Source organism: Lygodium microphyllum, chromosome 12, assembly GCF_053477565.2.
Source record: "Lygodium microphyllum isolate KBCC chromosome 12, Lygodium_microphyllum_v1.1.10, whole genome shotgun sequence".
Taxonomy (NCBI): domain Eukaryota; kingdom Viridiplantae; phylum Streptophyta; class Polypodiopsida; order Schizaeales; family Lygodiaceae; genus Lygodium; species Lygodium microphyllum.
In genome coordinates, this window is record NC_141146.1 from 43,537,638 (window position 1) to 43,559,069 (window position 21,432).

General features: G+C 44.3%; 1 protein-coding gene across 1 annotated transcript; it reads right to left on the minus strand.

Annotated features, from left to right (window-relative positions):
- Positions 1 to 12,811: 12,811 nt before the first annotated feature.
- Positions 12,812 to 20,462, minus strand: LOC148027690 (uncharacterized). Its single transcript, XM_087689375.1, has 3 exons — positions 16,362 to 20,462; positions 13,675 to 14,317; positions 12,812 to 13,533 (listed from the first exon to the last, which is right to left on the minus strand). Exons 1-3 carry the CDS (start codon positions 20,182 to 20,184, stop codon positions 13,461 to 13,463), a joined length of 4,539 nt encoding a protein of 1,512 aa, XP_087545501.1. The 5' UTR covers positions 20,185 to 20,462; the 3' UTR covers positions 12,812 to 13,460.
- Between the last annotated feature and the right edge of the window lie 970 nt (positions 20,463 to 21,432).

A 21,432-nucleotide genomic window follows, 5' to 3' on the forward strand; every position in this document is an offset into this window, starting at 1 on the left:
TCAATTGTTTGCAAATCCTGACAAGAGTGAATTCTTTAAGACAGAAATAGAATATCTAGGTCATATTGTATCAAAAGAAGGAATAAAAGTTGATCCTAAGAAAATTGATGCAATATTGCATTGGCCTATTCCTAAAAATGTACATGAATTACGCTCATTTCTTGGTCTTGCTAGTTTCTATAGGAAGTTTGTACGTAATTTCTCATTACTTGCTTTACCACTGACCAAACTTCTTAAGAAAGGTATTGTTTATCAATGGACTGAAAACCAGCAGAAATCTTTTGATTTACTCAAACGTGCATTGACCAATGCCCCTGTCCTACAATTGCCTGACTTTAACAGACCATTCTTTCTAGTTGTGACCGATGCTAGCGGATCAGGAATAGGAGCCGTGCTAATGCAAGACAACCATCCAATAGCATATTCTAGTTCTAAGCTGAAACCCTCTGAGCTTAAATATTCCACTTATGACAAGGAACTCTTAGCAGTTGTTCAAGCATTAAAACAATGGAAGCATTATTTAATGGGTTCAGAATTCATGATAAAGACCGACCAGCAAAGCATTAGACATCTACTTAGCCAACCCCAAATTTCTGACCGTCATATCAAATGGGCTTCATTCATTCAAAGTTTCCATCCTATCATTCAATACCAACCTGGAAAAGAAAATGTAGTTGCTGATGCATTGAGTAGAAGACCTGCAATTCATAACATTTCTATCATATCTTTTGATTCTTTAATTGCTATGAAAGATACATATCACCAGGATATTACTTTTCATTCTGATTGGCAAAAATTAGTTCAAAATAATTTCATTCCTGTTGATTCATTGTCATATAATGATGGATTCATGTTCTTTGAAAAGAGACTGTGTGTTACTATTCCATTCCGATCTTTTGTTTTGAATGAAATTCATTGTCCCCCATATCAAGGTCATAGAGGTATCATTTCTACATTACGCATGTTAACTGAAGATTTTTATTGGCCGCATATGGATGCAGATGTATCTAATTTTGTTTCTGAATGTCTGATTTGTCAAAGAATAAAAAGACATCATGGTAAACAGTATGGATTATTAATGCCTTTATCTATTCCATCTAAACCTTGGGAACATATATCTATGGATTTCATTACTGGCTTACCAAATACTAAATCTAACCATGACATGATTTGGACAATTGTAGATAGATTTAGTAAGCAAGCATATTTCATTGCATGTAAGAAAACTTTAACAGCATCACAAGCAGCACAGTTATTTTTGAAAACTGTTTTTACTAACCATGGATTGCCGAAAGTGATTATTTCAGATAGAGATTCTAGATTTTGTAATAATTTCTGGATTACACTGTTTGCAAATCTAGGCACAAAGATTGATTTTTCATCTGCATTTCATCCAGAAACAAATGGACAAACAGAAGCCACAAATAGCACCATTCTAGATCTTTTACGTGCATACACTATCTCTAAACCTCAGACATGGGATACTCATTTGCATTTATTACAGTTTGCTTACAATAATACACCGCACACATCTACAAAGAAAGCACCTTTTGAAGTTATTTATGGATATAGATTATCTACACCTGTTGCATCTTTGTCTAATAGAATACAAAGTGCCGATGATATTGCTGTTATGCATAACACTATTTTTGATGAAGTAAAGGATATGATTGCTAAAGCCCAACAATCATATACCAAACAAGCCAACAAGAAAAGACAAGCCATGAATTTCAAAGTTGATGATTATGTTTGGCTTAGAATAGAAAAGCGTAGACTGCAAAGTGTAGATAGACATCCAGTTGTCAAATTAGCTCCCAGATTCTACGGACCATTTAGAATCATTCATAAGATTAATGACAATGCATTCAAGTTAGAACTGCCATCTCATTGGAAAATTCATAATACATTTTATATTAGTTTATTGAGACCATTTAGAGGACAATTACCTATCCACCCTGTCTATGAAAACCCACCTTTACTAGAAGAAGAGACTGAAATCCTTGAACCAGAAGCCATTATAGACACTGACTATATGACCACTAGAACTGGCCGAAGGTATTCTAGATATCTAGTGAAATTTAAGAACCATCCTGTAGAGCAAGCACAATGGATGCACGCTAGAGACCTAAATGCTTTCCCCACTCTGTTAGCTCCACATTGAGCTAATAGCAATTGAGGTCAATTGCTATCCCACCCCGGGGGTATGATGCCAGGAGGCATATTCCACGGTGGATTCCGTGAGGTTTTACGGTGGATTCCGTAAACTTAGATGATCGGGGCTCATACGCAAAGAGGATTCTTTGTGCGAGAAGTTGATGGGGACGCCTGTCCTTTTCGGGCGTTTCATTAATTTAGTGTGTACATGGGTGATTCCATAGCGGGTGATTCCGCAAAATGCATATTAAATTAATAAACGTTTATGAGTTTAGAGTGCGCACTCGTAATAAATTAAGGTTAGGATTTATTTCTAACCAGTTGATTTATTTATGTAGCTGAAGACTGCTAGGTATTCACTTTTGTCGGTTTAATTGTGTTATTTTACTAACGATTGTGAATGCTTCAGTTGATGTGTAGAGATAGCAGTAGTGGCGGAGGAAAGCATTGGAGTCTAGCAGGTTTTCGACCTTTGGACTATATTTTGATAGGCGCCACGCCTATATTTTGTTATGTCTATAGAGACATCGATTATTTATTATTATTTTGTATGCGCTTATGCGCCTGGATATATTATTTCTATTTGGATATTGAGATTGGGCGTGCCAGACACTATGGGCACCGTCCATTAGCTTTATTTTCCTATTTTTGGTAGAAAGCAAACTCAAAAGCTAAAAACTTGTCATATTTTTGTAATTGGGCTATTTTTGAGCATAAAGATTGGAAATATACATTAAATACATGCTTTGTGAAGCGCTCACACAAGGCATGGGGGAGATTGAACCCAATTTGTCTCTTGTCTCATGTCGTGCTTGCTTTTACATTGGTCTTTGTGCTAAAAAGTAGAGTACTTTGTTCTTGGGGACCTTTGGGAATTCACTACGTGAGCTACCTGCGTCCGATCTGCGCACCATTGGTAAGATCCTCTCTAGCCAAAACAATGTATCTCATCTGCCATAGATCCATAGGCATAGTAACCAAATCAACTACCCACTTATAATGAATGCATAGCGGATAGGTCGGATGAAGCTCATCTCGATGATGCACTACCGAATACATCTGACAGTCTCTGCAAGTCTCAACAAAGTGAGAAACATCTCTATACATGCCTTTCCACCAATATTTCTCCTTGATTTTCTCATAAGTAGCCCACACTCCTCTATGACCAGCCCAAGGACTCTCATGAAACTCCCTCATCACCTGTAACTGTGTCTCTCTATCGCAGACAACCCGCAAAGGTAATCCGCCTCTTTTCTTCGGATGCTTCCAAAGAAATCCGTCCTTGAGAAAATAACCATAGGCTTTCCTTCTGATCTTCTTAAACTCTTCATCTGTCCATTCATCTCTTTTGCTTAGTGTACTAAGGTACTTGCCAATCTGCAACCAATCTCCAACATAGAGTTCTTCTATGAAAGCCACAATATCATAGACATGGCAAACATGATCAACCATAGTAGCTGAAATTTCTGCATCATCCTCTTCTGCAAATAGCATTTCCTCATCATCATATCTGGCTCTAGACAACATATCTGCCAGTGGATTATCCTTCCCTACTATGTGTTTAAATTCTGGATTTAATGACTTGATGTATGTAATCCATCTCAACATGGCTATATCCGGAGTAGAGCAACTCGTAATCATACCAATCAATAGCAAGCAATCTGTCTCTACCACAACTGAAGCTCCAATAAAGTACTCCTTATCACATTTGAGAGCCGTAACAATCCCCAATAACTCCCTCTTGATTTGCGGATATCTCCTCTGTCTCTCGTTTAGGACTTTCACCCCAAACCGAATAGCATACCTATTTCCATCTGCATCATCTTGACCCACAGCCCAACCTATGCCAATTGGACTAGTGTCAACTGTCAATACAATAGGCTTCCCATAATTATAATCCGCTTTCCTGAGAGTAGGAGCATTCTGCAATAACTTCTTCAATTTCCGCATGGCTCTAGTGTGGCTCTCATCCCAATAGAATTTCTGCCCCTTTTGAAGCAGCTGATATAAACAATCTGCTATGTGTGCAAAATGAGGTATCCAAATCATATAAAACACACAAGCTCCAATGAATCTCCGTATCTCTGAAGTGGTAGAACAATACTCCGCAATCTTGCCTATAGCATTCACCTTATCAGGTGAGGGTTTCCTACCATAATATCCACACATATGTCCAACAATGACAACCTCATTCACTCCAAAAACAGATTTTTGCCCTGAAAGTGTCAAGTTTACTTCTTCTAACCTGGCCAAAATCTTCTCACATACTGAAATATGATCAGCCACAAAGTATCTGCATCCCTGATCATTTAGACTCTCATTTTTCTCTTTTTCTGCACACCCCTTAATGGGCACATCATCCAGGAAAGGCATAGTAAGCTGAGGTATGTAATCTCGAAGGACCTTATGCATGGCATTCATCATATGCGCAACAGAATTAGTGGCATCTTGAGGCAGGGTACACATCCTGACAAGCCCAATAGGAGTTCTCATGGTGGTTATGTCCCTGCTTTCCAAAGCCAGCTGAAACTGATTATATCCTGAATACAAATCACCTAAAGAATAGATGGCATGTCCAGCAAATGCTTCTGCAAACTCATCCACAACTGGACCTATACCAATATTCCTGATAGTAACTCTGTTCACTGGCTGCATGTCCTGTATAAATCGGAGAGTACCATTCTTCTTTGGAACCGTAAACCACCTGTTTGAGTATGGTACAGATGATGGCTCAAGAATTCCCATCCTGATTTTCTCATTCAATAAATCAATCAGCTTTGGCAGGTGTGATTTAGGCACTGGAATATGTCGGAGATTCCATGGAATATGAGGAATAGTAAAAATCACCATAGGAGCAACAATATACATCCAATCTCATGCGGGGAAAAAACAAATCCCCTTCCATGTCGCTCAAGCATCTCCTGAAAGCATTGCTTCTCTATGGGTAACAAAAAATCACAATTTCCAATTTTCAATTCAGCAAGAGTCTCTACTGAAAATTTATGACCAATATGCTCCGGATTCATCAAAATTGGCTGTTTAGCAGCCCTCTCTATTTGCTGATCACTGTCAGGTGGAAGCGGTACAGCTACCGGCTTCACCTTCTTATCCACAGTTTTGTATTTCGTGTCAACCCTGGCTTCATTATGCTCTTTTGCATTACTCAAATCTTGCTGTAAATCAGCAATTCTGCACTCCAATGGCTGAATATCCTCAGCCCTCTGCTCTATGGACTGCATAGAAACAACCCTAAACTCTGGATGCTGAAATATTTCAGCAGTAAACTCTGTTGGCTGAAAGTTTTCAGTCCTCTGTGTCTCTAAAAGCTGATCATAACCAGCTGGAAACTCTGTTTGCTGAATTTCTTCAGCACTCAACACTTTTTACTGAGCCACCTCAGTCTCTGACTCAATCTGTGACACAAAATCTGCAATTTCATGAAACATGTCCAGGGATTGCACCAATACATTACTGTGACAACTCTGCATATCAGTTTTCAACATATCTTCCATCTCTTCCATCGTATCTGCACAAATCATACTGTCATACATCCCATCTATGTGCTCATCATCCTCTAAAATTCTTGCATTTTTCAAAATTTTCTCCTTCCTGCATATGTACTGCCTGGCAGCTCTAGGCAACCTAGAAATCTTCTGATAGCTCATCGAACTGTTTGCTGAAATCCCAACAAAACCGGAGGAGAAAACATTGCTGCTAGGAGGCGATAACTCCAATCTCCTCTGCTCTGTACCACCGTCGTCTCGCGAAACGGCGGTACCTAATGAAAACCCGAATCCCTCACAGTGGGCAAAGGTGCATCTCTGAGAGTATCCCTGTTTCTAACATCGTTCACACATACAGTCATAAACTGAACTGCTCTCATACCATCTTTACTGCGAATCCGTGCATAAGCAGATCCATCATCCATTACCTTTGTTTCCATGCGCATCTATGTGATGAATGGCTGTCCAAGAATTATAGGATAAGAGCATGAATCCTGCACAAAGAAATGGAAATCTTCCTCTACATCACCAATAGAAACCCTGACACTGGGACAGGCAGCATACAAATCACCTGCAGTGTTATTGGCAGCTCTCATACGCCACCCATGCTCTACATCCATAGGCCATCTGTTACTCTCATAAACTCCACGAACTATGAGATTAATCTCTGAACCATGATCCACCAATGCAACATAAGGCACCTGTTTCTCTCCAATCTTTACCATCGTCTCTGTAGTTGCCCTAGCCCAATGGCTCCGCGAAAAGTGACTACGCGGTATCAAGACAGGCTCATCAGTTTCAGCATAATGCATAGGCTGAACCCTCTTCTCTACCTGCGGAAAAACAGAAGCATTCTCAACCATAACCTCATCCTCATCCTCATCCAACTCCCCAATCAAAACTCCCTGTGTATTAGTGGTAGGCAATGCATGTCTTTTCCTCTTCAGGACCTCTTGAAACTGATCCTGAAACTCTCTTTTCGAGATGCCCAAAACCTCAGAAATAGTGAAAGTCACCTCACTGCCAAGTATCTTGTCATTAAAGATTTTCTTCATGTTCGTAGATGTCTCAATATCGGACATCAATCTAAACCCTGGCTGTTTTCTCTCTCTAGGCTCTTGCCTCTTTTCTCTCTTTTGAGCATCTTCCATCTGTCGATCTGGCCCTGGTCTTGAAGATGGTCCTGCAGTAGGTGGAGTAACAAACTCACCCCCTCTAGTCTTTTTAGCTGCACTTGGATTTTCTTCATCCCTCTTACGCTTCTCCTCAACAAGTACATCTGCTCCATGAGACTTAGCCAAATAAGCATAAATAGAGTACCTGTCAACAACAGGCGAATCCCAACTTGTCTCTGATCTGATGCTAGAGCATGCACTAGTCAGAACAGTTTGCTGAATTTTTCCCTTGTTTGCAGTCTCCATAGCATAAGTCCATAGTGCTGACTGAGTCTCTGATCCCTTCTCAATCTAGACTCCATATGCAGAAGCATCACCTCTAGCTGTTACATAAGAAGTACGCGCAGCCATGTCATCCATTAACTTCTTCATTCCACCTTTACCAAAGTTGGTAGCAAGTGGAGCTCCTGTCTCAGTCAACCAAATCTTATCATCTTGTCCCCAATATACCAAATTCTTCCTCCTTGCATCTTGAAAAGATTCACAATCCTTGCAATGCTGATGGTCCGTACTATCGCACCAAATACATCTCCGATCTCTCCTAGGTGCACTAGGAGCACTCCTAGGTGCAGTAGGAGCACTAGAAGAAGTAGTAGGCGCAGTCGAAGCAAACTGCTCTTTCAATTTTCCCACCAACTCCGCTTTAACTGACTCCAGTGTCAAATCCGTTATGCCTTTGATTATGTCATCAAGAGAGGTAGGCACCGATGGAGCGGATGGTTTTGGAGCAGAAGGTTCAGGCATCGGTAATGGAACAGGAGGAATAGATGGAGTGGAAACAGTAGGCATTGGCATAGGCCAAGAAACTGGCTGAGGAGGAGAAGAAATAACAGGGATAGAAGCAGGCATAGGAGTAGATGATAGTGTAGGTGTCATGGAACCATTCTGTAGGCGAGTCTTCCATATCCTCCTCTTGGTCAAAGTCGAGACTGCATCCTGGGCATCCTGCCAATCCGTTTTAAGACCCATAGGCTTCGTGCGATCCTCAAGAAGCTCACCCAACTCTTCCTGAAGAGAAGGATCTGTAGCTTGCAAGAAAAGCTCAACTTTTTCAACATCCAATGCTCTTTGTTCAATGGCATCAAGTTGACTATACCTCTCTTCAAATTCCCGAATCAACTTTGAAGCAGCTAGACCTTTGTTTGGTATGTAGACCCACTCTCGGAATTACCGCCGAGTAGCCATACCAAAGTCCTCAAGGAAATATTCTTCTTTTAGGGCCTTCTTAAAATCTTGCCAATGTGTATTTTGAATAAAAAGATCAATCACTTTTGCCCTCAAAGCGGGTGTGACAAGACGAATGAAGTACTTTCTCATAAGTCCAGCAGGAACTCCAAAAAACCCCATCTTGATCTCATATGTCTTCAAATATGCTGAAACATTACGGCCATCAAATAGCTTCTTCTCATTCTCAACTGCTTCAATAGCCTTAGTCGCGCTGTTTGCATTCTCCTGCTCCGAATAGAGTTGCCTTTGCTGAGACAACTACTGTTGATACAATTGTTGCTGCTGCTGCATATACAATTGTGTCTGCTGATTTTGAAGCTGCATATACATGGACATATTCTGCAAAATCTGCTTTAGATCCTCTGTTGAAGTACTTGACGCAGCAGTCATTGATGGAGCTGAAGTAGAGAACGCAGTTGAAATCGTGGAAGAGGCTGAAATAGAGGCTGAAGTATCTCCCATCCTGAAATATTTGCGACGCTTTCACGTCAGGTTCACCAAAGATGTCGAAGGGTTTTCGAAAGCAAAGTCGCAACCACAGAGGACCTTGACTAATTTCAAGATGGAAGATCAATCAAGTGAATGAATACAAATCTGCAACAACAACTCCATCATAATGTGCGATGTTGATCAGTTGGAAAGATCAATAGTGTTCATGGTCATGTACAACCTTTTGTATTGAGTGAATTAGCAGTCCTTCATAAACGAGGAAGAAGCGCACACAGCAGGGAAAAGAAGTTGATAGTTATCAATATTTGTAACACTCTCAAGCCAACACTACATCTATTATCCAAGATGTATCAGCAGTCATCTTTGTATATCTTCTTATATAGGTTTAACAGATTATTATTGTTGAAAGGTAGGTAGTCAGTGAAACCTCAATTTAGTAAATAAGTTCAAAGGCATTCAGTAATATTGGTTTCTTCTCTGTCACATACTGTTCATCAGAATCATTGAATACTGCTTATACATCATCAACATGAATGTTTTGGAAATTTGCAACAAGTGTCTCTGGTTTGTAGCTTTTCCTAAGCTATGAATCCTGAATAATCAGAAGATATTTAGTGCAGCGACTGTTTTGTTTTGGGCTTTAAATGTCTTCCTTTCACTTTCCATAGACAAAGATCTATTCTGCCATGATGAACGGTAAAAATTCGTGTGACAGTTTGAAGGTAGAAGAATCTTCCACAGCTAGGAGTTTTACTGTTTAGGAAGGAGCTGAAGTTAAAACCATTAGCTGAACCATTGGCAGAAGCATCTGTCACACGCTCATGATGGGCACGCCGTCCTGAAAGTCAGTAGATTTATTGAAAGTGGAACGACAACAATATGAAGGTATTGGGAAAACTGAGATTGACATTGTTAAGGCAGCAGTGATTGCGACAGACTGTCACTGTGGTTGAGCCTGGGCTGAGCCTCATCATTTTCCCCACAATCTGCAAAAACTTTTCTAATGTCTTTGGTTGTGACTAAAGGTAGAACACTCTTTAATATGATCGAAGTTTCTGTGCTGAAAGGGGTGTCTTTATCACTGCTCTTCACCATCCTCTGCTCTATTGGTGATTCACACTCACCGTACTCAGGAGCGGCTATATCATCTTCATCTTCATCACAAGTGTCTGATAAACCCTGTTCTGAGAGTCCTTCTACAATGCCTTTCTCCACTCTTGAAACTTGATCTGTTTCGACACCTGCTCGATTTCGTCTGTGACTTCTCTCTCCAGCATTTGATTACGTTCTCCTTCTTTGTCATAGTTACAATTCAATCCGCCATCAAAGTCTAACGAAACTGTTGATTCCTTTACCTTTTTCTAGATGTCAGAACAACTGTCTCGCCTTCGTCTTCATTCGAGCTCTCCTGCATCTCCTGCTACCATCTTCGATTTCTTCAGCACCCTTAATACATCATGAGTCATGCTTTCTGCTTCAGCAAGTCAAGCATTCAACATGAATATCTTTTTTTTAAATTCTTGATAGAGCAAAAGCCTCAAGTTCTTCTATCTTCTGTGTCTTGATAGCATCCGGTTGATCTCTGCTCCTTCAATTTTTCCAATTCTTTTGTCTTCTCTTTCGCCTTAGCAGTTCGGGGTTAAGCTCTTTCAGCAATTTTTCTGCACCTGTTGATGGTTAGCCCGAGAAGCATAATTGGTGATATTCCCCTCTTTTCCCCAGTAGATTCCCCTCTGTTTTTCCCGTTCTTTGCTTTTTCTTCCACACTTCGATATACTGCGCTTCCTGATTTTTTTAAATAGAAAAGCGGCCTTCTCCCCATTAAGTACTCCCTCCAAAGCTCTTTGTTTACTCGCTTATTTGAATGTTGTCCAACAAAGAAGCGTACAATAACACGACCAGAGCGAACGGCTTCATGTAACATCCATGATTGCCAAATTGCCATGCGACAATCAATATTATTTCCAGTAGAAAATACACCAATGAAGAGTTCATTCCTCCTCTTGGGAGGTAAAGGAGGTGCTTTGAGAAACTTCAAAATCCACTTGTCTAACATCCTTTGATGTTGGCAAGCCAGTGGCCATGACTGAAATGGGTTTGACATTGCCTTTTAACTTAACATCTACAACCAATGATTGTTCCAAGTTTTGCCAATACTCGAAGGAAGTAATGTGCTTTCCATTCACGGTCATGTGAAAGCCTTCTTCAATGAAGTAGTTCCTACATAGAAAGCTTCACCCACATCATTCTTAGCCCACAACACACTTGTGTTCCTCCACACTTGATATCTCAGAACCAGCTCTATTCAAAGAACCACTATTCAACTGATCCCTTGTTCTCTCTCCAAAACATTCCTGTAAACTGCTTTCAAATCATTAGGAATCTACTGAACTTTCTGTATAAAGCCATCTTCAACTCTAAGTTCCAAAGTCCCATGTCAATCAGATCATTATTGATTAATTCCTCTTACTCCAAACCCTCTTCCACGTAGAACAAAAGTATAAACACAACAACTAAATATGTACAAAGTATCAAATCCCACACACAACTTTTGGGTGGTTTTCACACCTCGAATGCGCATCAATATGACATCGCGCTTGGATTCATAGAGTGCACATCCTTTTCTTTTTTGATCTTGTGATTTATGTAGGCATTTTCTATGCACTATGTTATTATCATCCTTTGTATCTTGCCATGATTCCATGAGCACTTTTATTAAGCGATATTGTATTTATTTTATGTATCAGTCTTGTAGATTCAAGTATACTTTGCCTTCATTTTGACAACCATTGTACACTTTACATGTAACATATTTGTAGAATGTAAATATAGCACAATATAGTGCTACACGTGCTTGCTGCCCTGCCATAATTTTTTTTTTCTCTATAATCGTCACTATTAGCGTCACAAATTTATTGCACGCATCGCTATTGGGGTCTAAACTATCGTTCTTGGTGTCGCTATTTTGCGACACAAATAGTGATGCAAATAACGATGCAAATAGCGATGCAGATAGCGATGTTTCTATGGAGACACTAATACTGATGTGTTCAGTGACAACATGAGCAAATTTTTTGGCGAATATTTTCGTCACTTTAAACGTAGGTATAAGGCTTGTATCTTGTAGTGAGAGAGGTGATTATAATTGATAAAAAGATTGTAGATGAGGTCAAGGAAGTATTTACCAAAGTGAGAAAGGAAGTATGGGGAAAAAATTTGAAACAAGGAAGGAGACAAATCAACAATCCATGATAGAGACGATATTTCCAATAGCTAATGAAGTTATATTTGCAAAAGAATATTGCATTACATGCACACCGTAGGAGATCTCCTTGAGGAGATGGCATGAAGAAACACAAGAAGAACGATTATTCAAAGCTACATGTGCTAGAAACAAAAATAAGGTTTATGCTAGAAGAAAAAGAGTATCATGTACTAAGATACCATGGAAATTCATCAAGTATAGAAGGAATTGAGAAACTTTTGAGTTTGGAATCATGGATGATAAAGGTGAAGTATTCAAGCAATCAAATTGTTTCAAGGGATCCAAATTATGGGATTATAGACGAAGTTACACCAGCAAGTGAAATTGCCAAGATGAAAGTAGCTCAAAAGGACAAGTGGATAGTTTTTCAAGATGGCAAGGTTATCATAGAGTAATTTAGACCTAGTTTAGAAGTACTAAGCTACTTTTGGATGATTATATATTTAGTAATTGTGATAGGTTTAACAATTGGTTTCCTTTTTGTGCTAATGGTATCCTAGTCTCTTTTTATGCCAATGGAAGTCAAAAGTAAAATGATAACTAAAAATATGATGTGTATCTCTTTGTCATATATGCCTTTGAAATATCTAAGAGGACAAAAATAAAACTTTCTATATTTCTCTCTCAGTCTCTCCACACAATGTATTGATTTACACACAAATACTCTCTCACATATACCCACTTGCTCTACTCTTCTTTTAACTTTTACAATAATATATAGATCCCTCTTCCATACTAAAAAAACACCTCCATCATCATCTAAAAAATTGATATTGAACGTCAAGTTAAAGCCATATTAAGGCTTTGGATGTTAACACAATGTTCTTTCATTCTTTCTCTCTCTAAAGACAATGTATTCATTTTCACACAAGCGTTCTCATGTATACCCACATACTCTACTCTTCATTTAACGTTTACAATAAGATATAGATCCCTCTCCCATATTACAAAAACATCATCGCCCTTATCAATACAGTACTTTCATATTGAAAACCAAGTTAAAACCATCAGACTAAGTTGTGCCACTAATACTTCCAATCAAAAGTTTGTGGTGATATAAATACAACTTGTTGTGATGCATGAGCTCTTACTTATGCACCTATCATAGTTCAAGGAAGAAAAGAATAACTAAAGCATGAGAATGATTTTATTATTCATCAAGGTGTGTTGAAACAAATTGATTTGCAAGCCATTGCACATTCTTTGGGCTAGGCAAATTCCAAAGCTTGTTGGCAAAGCCTTATATATTCTTGTTGATCCTTGAGAGGTAATCACACAAAGTCATAGAACATTTTCTCCATACAAAAGAATCAAGAAATCAATGATGTTAAGATTGGGGTAATCCTGGGCTCTCTAATGAATTTCAATCGAGGCTTGTATAAGGGAAAAGACCTCCCCCATTTGATCGAGGCAAAGCCTAGTTAGAACTGATTATTGGGTGTTGGGGGAGAGGATGATGAAAGGTTGGGCAGGAGAAAATGCTGAGCTGGTGAGCTGAAAGAGGTTTGAGCCCATGTACTCCACGAATTAGTATGGGAAGGAAAACTCCATCGATTTCTCGCTGACAGCCTGGAAGTAGCTATATGAGAAGAGCGCGATCATGATCACGAAATGCTACCGTCAACCTGTAGAGGCTATATATGTATATATAAGAGAGGAGCACGATCATGATGATGATGATGATGATTAGGAGATGCTACCGTCAACGCGGCCGGAGGAGGCGCTGATGCCGTCGACGCGGCCGAACGAGGTGGAGAAACTACAGCACGGCAGAGAGTGGGAAGAAGATTATTACAAATCTTCGACGCGTTGTAAGAATATGCGTGTGTGTATTCACATCTTGGTGAACTTAAAGGAGCGGGAGCTGCAGAAGAGAAGAGACGGACGAGAGATGACGTACCCGTCGTCGTCGGCGGCGGCTGTGGCGGGGGAGGATGCGGCGAGGTGGTGGCCGTTGGATAGAGGGTGGTGGCGATCGGACAGCAGGCGGGAGGGGGGGAAGAACTTGCGGCCGCTTCCGGATCCGGAGCCGGTGCCAGTGCCGGTGCCAGTGCCGCGGAGGGCGGTGAAGGAGGAGGCGGGGTCGTGGTTGGAGACGGTGGCGTAGGAGGTGGAGTGGGAGCAGCTGGAGTGGTCGAGCATAGCGCGGAGGACCTCGTCCAGGGGGGCGAAGAAGCGCGTGCTGGACTTATCGTGGGACTGGATGCGGTGCAGGCTGGCTTGCACCTCCGCCATGGTGGGGCGAGCCTCCGGTCGATCCTGCGTGCAATGCAGGGCCACGCTCAGCACCTGCACTACCTCCTCCCGCCGCGACGGCACCTCCCGCTGCAGCGCGAGGTCCAGCATCATCGTCGCCCGCTCCGGGAAGTTGGCCCGCGCCCACGCCGGCAACGGCGCCCCGCCTCCCGCGCAGCCCCCCAGCGCTGCCTCCCACGCCAGCTGCCTCCGCCGCGTCAGCAGCTCCAGCACCACCACCCCGAAGCTGTACACGTCCGTCTCCGCGGTCGGCACGCAGTATCTCCCAGGCCCCACGCCCTGCCACTCTGTTTCACGCCGAAAGAACACATTGAAAAATATTAATCAAACAATTAATGTACTCTTCAAAGAGGGGCAAAATAAGATTAAAAACTGGATATATGTGTATATGGTCACATTGTAAGTTGTAACCCGACTCGCTATTAGTATTTGTAGGACTCCAGCAATTATTTTTAAAGAAACCTTTCCTCATACATTCTCATTTCATAGATTCATTGACATAAGATCCCATTTTCCTAGGAAAGACAGACACAGCCATGTGCATATTCATAAAGTAACACGATGAACATAAGATACCACGCCCTTTTGCCATAACATAAGATAACCATATGGTCTTAGCCTATCTTGCTCGATTCCCTTTAGGTAGAAAGTAAAGCACTCCAATTTGTTTTTCCATGTTGGACTAAAGCACTACTTGCAAGTTGTTTCAAGTTTAAAATGAAAGCAAACGCTCCTCGACCTTTGATAAAACCAAGATAAAAGTTGGTCTAAAATAATATATAGAAAGAATGTTCTAAAATGTGCCCTTTGATAAAGTAGTTATGGGAATCGGAAGTTGGAACCCATTGAAAGATAGACTAGTGTGTTGATGGGGAGTCAACTTTGTTACAACCAATGCCATGGCTAAAAAGCTGAAGTCACACTATTAGCAAAATGCGAACAACGGACTTGCTAAAACCTTAGGCGTATACATATGCCAAAGCCAATTTCCTATAAGTTTCCTTTCATGAAGGCAAAAGAAGGACTTTGTAAGCCTTTGTTGATAGTAAACTCAAATTTCTAACCTATTCATGTTCTTTTCCCACATGAGGAATTGTTGATTATTTTTGCCAAATTCATACATGATGCTTGCCTTCAACTACACCTCAAATGTGTCTGTGCATAAGCAAGGATGTATCTTTTATGAAACACTACATGTCCCAAAATCTCAAGTGAATTTGATAGAATCTAAGCTCTTTTGGATAGCAATTAAGCTAGAGAGCAAGTAAACACCCAATCTTGCATTAGTGTTGTGGTAAAGAATAGCATGATAAAGGCCCCTAAAGTAGAGGATTGCATACTCTAATGTCCAAAAGCCTTGATATACATGACATATACCAAGTAAAGTCTAATGTTGGTCCATCGTAATAATTGCCTTCCAAACCGGTATATGTTGGCAACATAATAATTGCCTTCCAAACTAGTAGATGTCGACAACATGGCAAAAGAGCATGCATCCAATAGAGAATGACTCCAATAGTTTGTATTTGTCCAAATGTGGCTACCAGATTGCTTTGTGTGGATCTTGAACCCTGATCCAAAGTAGGTTTGACACACTCTACATCCCAAGGTATTCCCTTGTGTAGGAAAATGTTGCACATGGGCAAAAGTTATGACAATGACCTTAATAGTGCTAGACATGGAAGTTACACGTTTCCAAAAGCATATCGATTGCTTTAGTCTTCCTTAGGCAACTATTCAGGCTTTAGAGCTGTAGTAACAACTTAAAGGCGCACCACCCTTAAGTGGGTAAATTGTCAGATCTGGGTAAATTATCCAGTCACGTGAAAGCAACAATAATGATGCACCATTAGTGAAAGCAAGGAGAGAGGAGGAAAGGATCGATTACATGAGGAGAGAGAAAGGTATTGGCCGCCACTAGCTCCTCCTATCATTCGTTGTTGTGTTTGCAAGACTAGGGGAAGTTGCTATAGGAGGTTCATGTTTAGAGAGACTATCTCTACTCTATAGAGTTCCAAGGAATGTGTCGTTGGTGGACCCACATGCCTGAAGAAGTCGAAGAGACACTTCCACACTCTTTAAGTGACTTTATGCGGTTGGCTCCTATCTAGGCTAGGTTGAAACTTGAGGGAGAGGAGCACAGCTCGGCTTGTTTGGGCGCATGACTGTGAGCACGGGTGTGTGAAAAGAACGGACTGTCATACCTCAAACCAACCTTTCGCATTTAACAAAAAATGCAAAACAATGAATTCGTCCAATGGAACGCATGCAAAGACTCGACTACGATGCGCACGAGAAAACAAAATCATCAGCGTGTGCAATCGCGATCACCTGGCGGAACGTAGTTGCTGTCGCATGAAGGCCGTACACCCGCATGCTCGGCGCCGTCACCCTGCATCATCGCTGTTTCCGTCACGAATCGCAGCAGTTCCCCGATGGCGAAGTCGGTGACGCGGGGCTCGAAGTCACTGTCGAGGAAGATGTTGCTGGGCTTGAGGTTCCCATGCACGAGGGGCACCTGATGGAGGTACACCAGCGCGTCGGCGATGCCCATGATGATCCGGAACCGGGTCTCCCAGCTTAGCTCGCACGCCGCGCTGCTGCTGGTCGTGGCGATGGCGACATTGCCGCCGTTGCAGCGACCATCGTTGTAAAACTCCCCCTCCTCCTCATCATCATGATCCGGCACCACCCGGTCGCGACGGTCGTTGGCATCATCATCATCGCCTTGCATGGCCACGTCCGGTCCGGGGTCGTTATCCAGGTGGTCTTTCAGGCTGCCCTTCGGCATGAACTCGTGCACAAGGGCCATGGTGTCGGCGCTGTAGCAGTAGCACAGGAGCGGCAGGAGGTTGCGGTGGCGCAGGTGGCCCAACCCCTGGAGCTGCTGAAGCAGACTGTCTCTGGCCCTGTCCCGAAAGCTGGTCGGGAGACTCAGGCGCTTCACCACGATGACGCGGCCGTCCTGCCGCAGGACGCCGCGGTACACGGAGAAGAGCGTGCCGGTGCCGATGAGGTTGGCGATGCGGAAGCCCTCCGTGGCGAGCCAGAGGTCGGTGAGGGTGAGCTTGAGATGCTTGTCGAAGTTCTGGATCTCGGTCTCCGGCTGGTCGTCGGGCCGGGCGGTGGCGCTCCGGCCTCGGAGGGCGATGGAGCACCACCACAAGAGCGCCGTGGACGACGCCACGATGGCGGCTGCGCAGACGCCGGACGCGATTGCGACGGTCGTGCTGCTGGCCCAGTGACGATGGCCCCTGCCTCTGCCGCCGCCGCCGCCGCCTACTCTTCCCTCCGCAGGAGACGCCGCCAACGCTCCGCACGGTGCTTCCAGCACCGCTCCGCACAGAAACGGGTTCCCTGAGAAAGCCGACGCGTTCATCCTCCCTAGCGCCCCCGCCGCTGGTATCTCCCCTGACAGATTGTTATTCGCCAGCGACAGGTACTGCAGGTGGCTCAGATTTCCCAGCTGCGGCGGTATCACGCCCTCCAGCTTGTTGCTCGACAGATCCAGCGTCACCAGGCTCTTGCACTTGCTCAAAGTCTCCGGGATGGAGCCGCTCAGGTTGTTTGTCGCGAGGCTGATGGTCTGTACTATGGCCAGGTTCCCCAGGTTGTCCGGTATGGTGCCGCTCAGATTGTTGTGCGACAACATGAGCACCACCAGCTGCGGGAGCTCGCCCAGCTCTGACGGCACTCCCCCGCCCAGCATGTTCCACGACAGGTCTATGTACCTCAGCTTCGTGCACGCTCCTACCCCTCTCGGAATGCTTCCTGTGAGAAAATTCGCTGGCAGTGACAAGAAAGCTAACGACCACAGCTTTCCCACAGACGCAGGAATGCTGCCATTGAGCAGATTGTGGCCTAGCCATATCTCTTGCAGCGACGTGCATCGCCCTATGTCTTCTGGAATCGGCCCCGAGAGTGCATTGTTGTGCGTGTACAGCAACTGCAACTGCGTCAGGTTGCCAAGCCTGAAGAAGAACGGACCCGAGAGCGAGTTTGATGCGAGAGAGAGGAACTTGAGGGAAGATAGATGGCTGCTTATGGCAAGAGGTAGAGGACCCGTTAGTCCGTTCTCCTCCAGGTTGAGATAGGTCAAGGAGCGGAGGTTGTTGCCTAATCCGGCAGGAATACTGCCAGACAGATTGCAGCCGGCCAAGTCTAGCCACACCAATGCGCTGCAGTTACCCAAAGAGGGAGGTATGCTGCCTGTGACAGGATTGCCGGCCAGAATGAGGGTTTGCATGCTAGTAAGAGAGCCCCATTGATTCGGGATGGGTCCAGAGAGCTCATTGTCGTTCAAAATGAGAGTTTTTAATGTGGAGCAGTTAGCCAGACTCGCAGGCAGCAGCCCAGTGAGATTATTATTCTGAAGCCGCAGATGGTGCAGATTTGTCAGATGGCCAAGCTCTCGCGGTATCGCGCCTGTCAGCTGATTCTGATCCACAGAAAATTCTATAAGCTGCGTGCAATTGCCTAGCGTTGACGGAAGGCTCCCTGTAAGCAAATTTTCCGTGAGAGTGATCCTTTGAATGCGAGAGAGATGGCCGATCTGGTCCGGAATGGCGCCTGTGAACCTGTTAACGGAGAGGTCCAGTGTTATCAAGAGCGTCCAGTTGCCGATGAGCTCGCCAAAGGGGCCGTCTAGTGTGTTGTGATGCAGGTAGAGATTCTGCAGGAGAACAAGGTTAGCGTAACTGGGAGGAATAGGTCCAGTGAGATTATTGCCATAGACGCTGAGTGTGTTGAGCTTCAGACATCCGCCCAGGGATGCAGGCAAACTGCCCGAAAATGCATTCTCAGAGAGCCCTAGCACCTGCAAGCTTGTCAGATTGCCAAGCCACTCCGCAATGTAGCCTGTCAATTGATTGTAACTCAAATCCAGAATAGTCAGCGATAAACATCCCGCCAGTTCAGAGGGAATCTCACCGCTAAGCGCGTTTCGAGAGAGAATGAGCATTTCCAACCTGACTAGATTGCCCACTGTCGGTGGTAGAGTGCCTGTAAAATGATTGTTGGATAGATCGATACTCACAAGCTGTAAGCATTCTCCAATGGATGCCGGGATGCCGCCTGATAGGTTATTGTTCGCGGCCTTCAAGTTCTGCAGGGAGACCATGGACCCGAGAGAGGGCAAGAAACGCCCGCTGAGCTTGTTGCTGGTGAGAAACAAGTTGATCAGGTAAGTGCAGTTCTGCAGTGCAAGAGGGACATCGCCTGTGAGCTTGTTAGAGTCGAGATATAAACCTCTGAGCGCAGGGAGAGAGGCCAATGCGGGCGGGATGGGGCCACCGAGGCTGTTGAAAGAGAGGGCGAGCTGAGTGAGGTTGGTGCAGAAGGAGAGAGAGGGCGGGATGGGGCCGGAGAGTTGGTTGTGGGAGAGGGAGAGGACGACGAGGCTGGAGAGGGCTCCTAGCTCAGGGGGGATGGATCCGTCAAGGAGGTTATCGGAGAGGATAAGGTACTGCAAGGAGGAGCAGTTGGAGAGGGAGGGGGGGATGCTGCCGGTTAGCCGGTTGCTGGCGAGGGTGAGGCTGCGGAGGAGGGTGAGGTTGGAGAGGCCGGGGGGCAAGGGGCCGTCCAGGAGGTTGAAGGAGAGGTCGAGGAAGGCGAGAGCGGCGCAGGAGGAGAGCGAGGCCGGGACGGGGCCCTGCAGGCCGTTGCGGCTGAGGTTGAGGTGCGAGAGGCGCGGCAGCAGGCCCAGCTCCGGAGGGATGGCCCCCGACAGGAGGTTGTCCGACAGGTCCAGCAGGCTCAGGTACACCAGGCCCGCTATCGCGGGAGAGATGGATCCCTGCAGCCTCGACCCCGACAGCACCAGGCCCGACACCCGCCCGCCATCGCCAGGGTCGCAGTAGATCCCCCTCCAGAAGCAGTGCCTCGGCGGATCTGGCGCCCCCCCCGCGGACCATTGCCACGAGGTGAAAACTCCTAGCGGATCCACCCGTATGCCCTGCTTGATCGCCAGCAGTGCCTTGACGTCTGCCCCGATCCCCTGCTGAACAGCATTGTTGCCCAGGTTTTGGTGGTCTGAGCCCGAGGGGTGATCAGCGATGGCTGCGGGGACGAGAAGCGGGAGGCTGAGGAAGAGGAAGAGGAGGAAGCGCCCAAAGATTATGAGGAAGATTGAGTTGGCCAACGTGGCCGCAGCCATGCCCTGATAAACCCAGAGTTAGAAGTACTACTACTGAGCTAGTATTGATGATGGAGCTGCTGGTGTGGTGAAGCATCATCATCATCATCATCATCAGAAGATCAACAGCAGGGCGCGCATCATCATCGTCGTCGGCTGCAAAGCGTGATTAGCAGGGTAGTCATTGTGGAAGATGATCACAGGTGCGTGAGGGACCCTGGGCCCCGTCTCTCTCTCTCTCTCTCTCCCTCCATCTCTCTCTGTTTGTGCGCCGCGTTTAACTAGGTCCAACGTGGAGATTTTCCCTTTGATGAGAGCATGCGGCGGCGTCCACGCTGGCAGTGGATCACGCTTGGCCCCCCGTTCAAGATCGTTTTTCCCTCTGTCACATCCGCCTATACTCTCTCTCTCTCTCTCTCTCTCTCTCTCTCGTTCCACTGCCCAGCACGTATATTCACCCTGCACGTTGCCCCCAGCACTCCGCATGGTTGGCCAGCACTCCATCATGTGATCCTGCCACTTTCTTTCCCCCCAAGTCAAAATTCCAGCCCAGACTTGACCCCCCTTTCCCAGCGGCGCAGAGCTTGTTCATACCATCGCCCATACTCTCGGTATCGCCTTCCACTGCCCACGTATTATGTATATAGTACATTTGCAATGGCAGGTCACTCATATAGTTAAACAATGACCATTTGACGCATTTTTATATGGTGAAATCTTCTCACTGCCACAATCATAAACGACTCAATTTATAACAGATTCTCATGAATCCTCCCAAGCCACGTGGTCATACTAGATGTGAAGTCACACGGTCACACCAAATGTTATACACACATCAATAGGTGTTGAGTTTACTAGATACCATTTATGAATGATACATGTTGGGAAAGCCAAATCATACATGTGTTAGAATCCCAAGCACTCCATTTGATGTGGGTATCTAAAGTTGTGAGGCCTATAGAGTAGCTCATATAGTATTCTTTGGTTGAAGGTAAAACAATTCATTGTATCTTGATAATGTTAAAAAGTGGCAATAATTCTCCTAAACAATTCAAAACACTTTATATTCAAAAGCTATTTTGGGTTTCTTAAGGTGGATTTACAAGTGGAGCAAGGCAAAATTTTTGCTACATTCTAATGCCTTGTCATGCCTACTATATATAGACAACCCAAATTAGCTCATCCACATCCACAGGGCACACAAGCATTCACAAGCCTTAGTTTGCATAAGATTCCAATGTATTATATGTTATTAACTTAAACATCCAT

Coding starts and splice junctions, on each gene's coding strand:
- LOC148027690 (XM_087689375.1), bottom strand. CDS start 20,184: ATGGCTGCGGCCACGTTGGCCAACTCAATCTTCCTCATAATCTTTGGG. Junction 14,318..16,361: donor CAGCAACTACGTTCCGCCAG/GTGATCGCGATT, acceptor GGCGTGAAACAG/AGTGGCAGGGCGTGGGGCCT. Junction 13,534..13,674: donor GCCGCCGCCGACGACGACGG/GTACGTCATCTC, acceptor GCCGTGCTGTAG/TTTCTCCACCTCGTTCGGCC.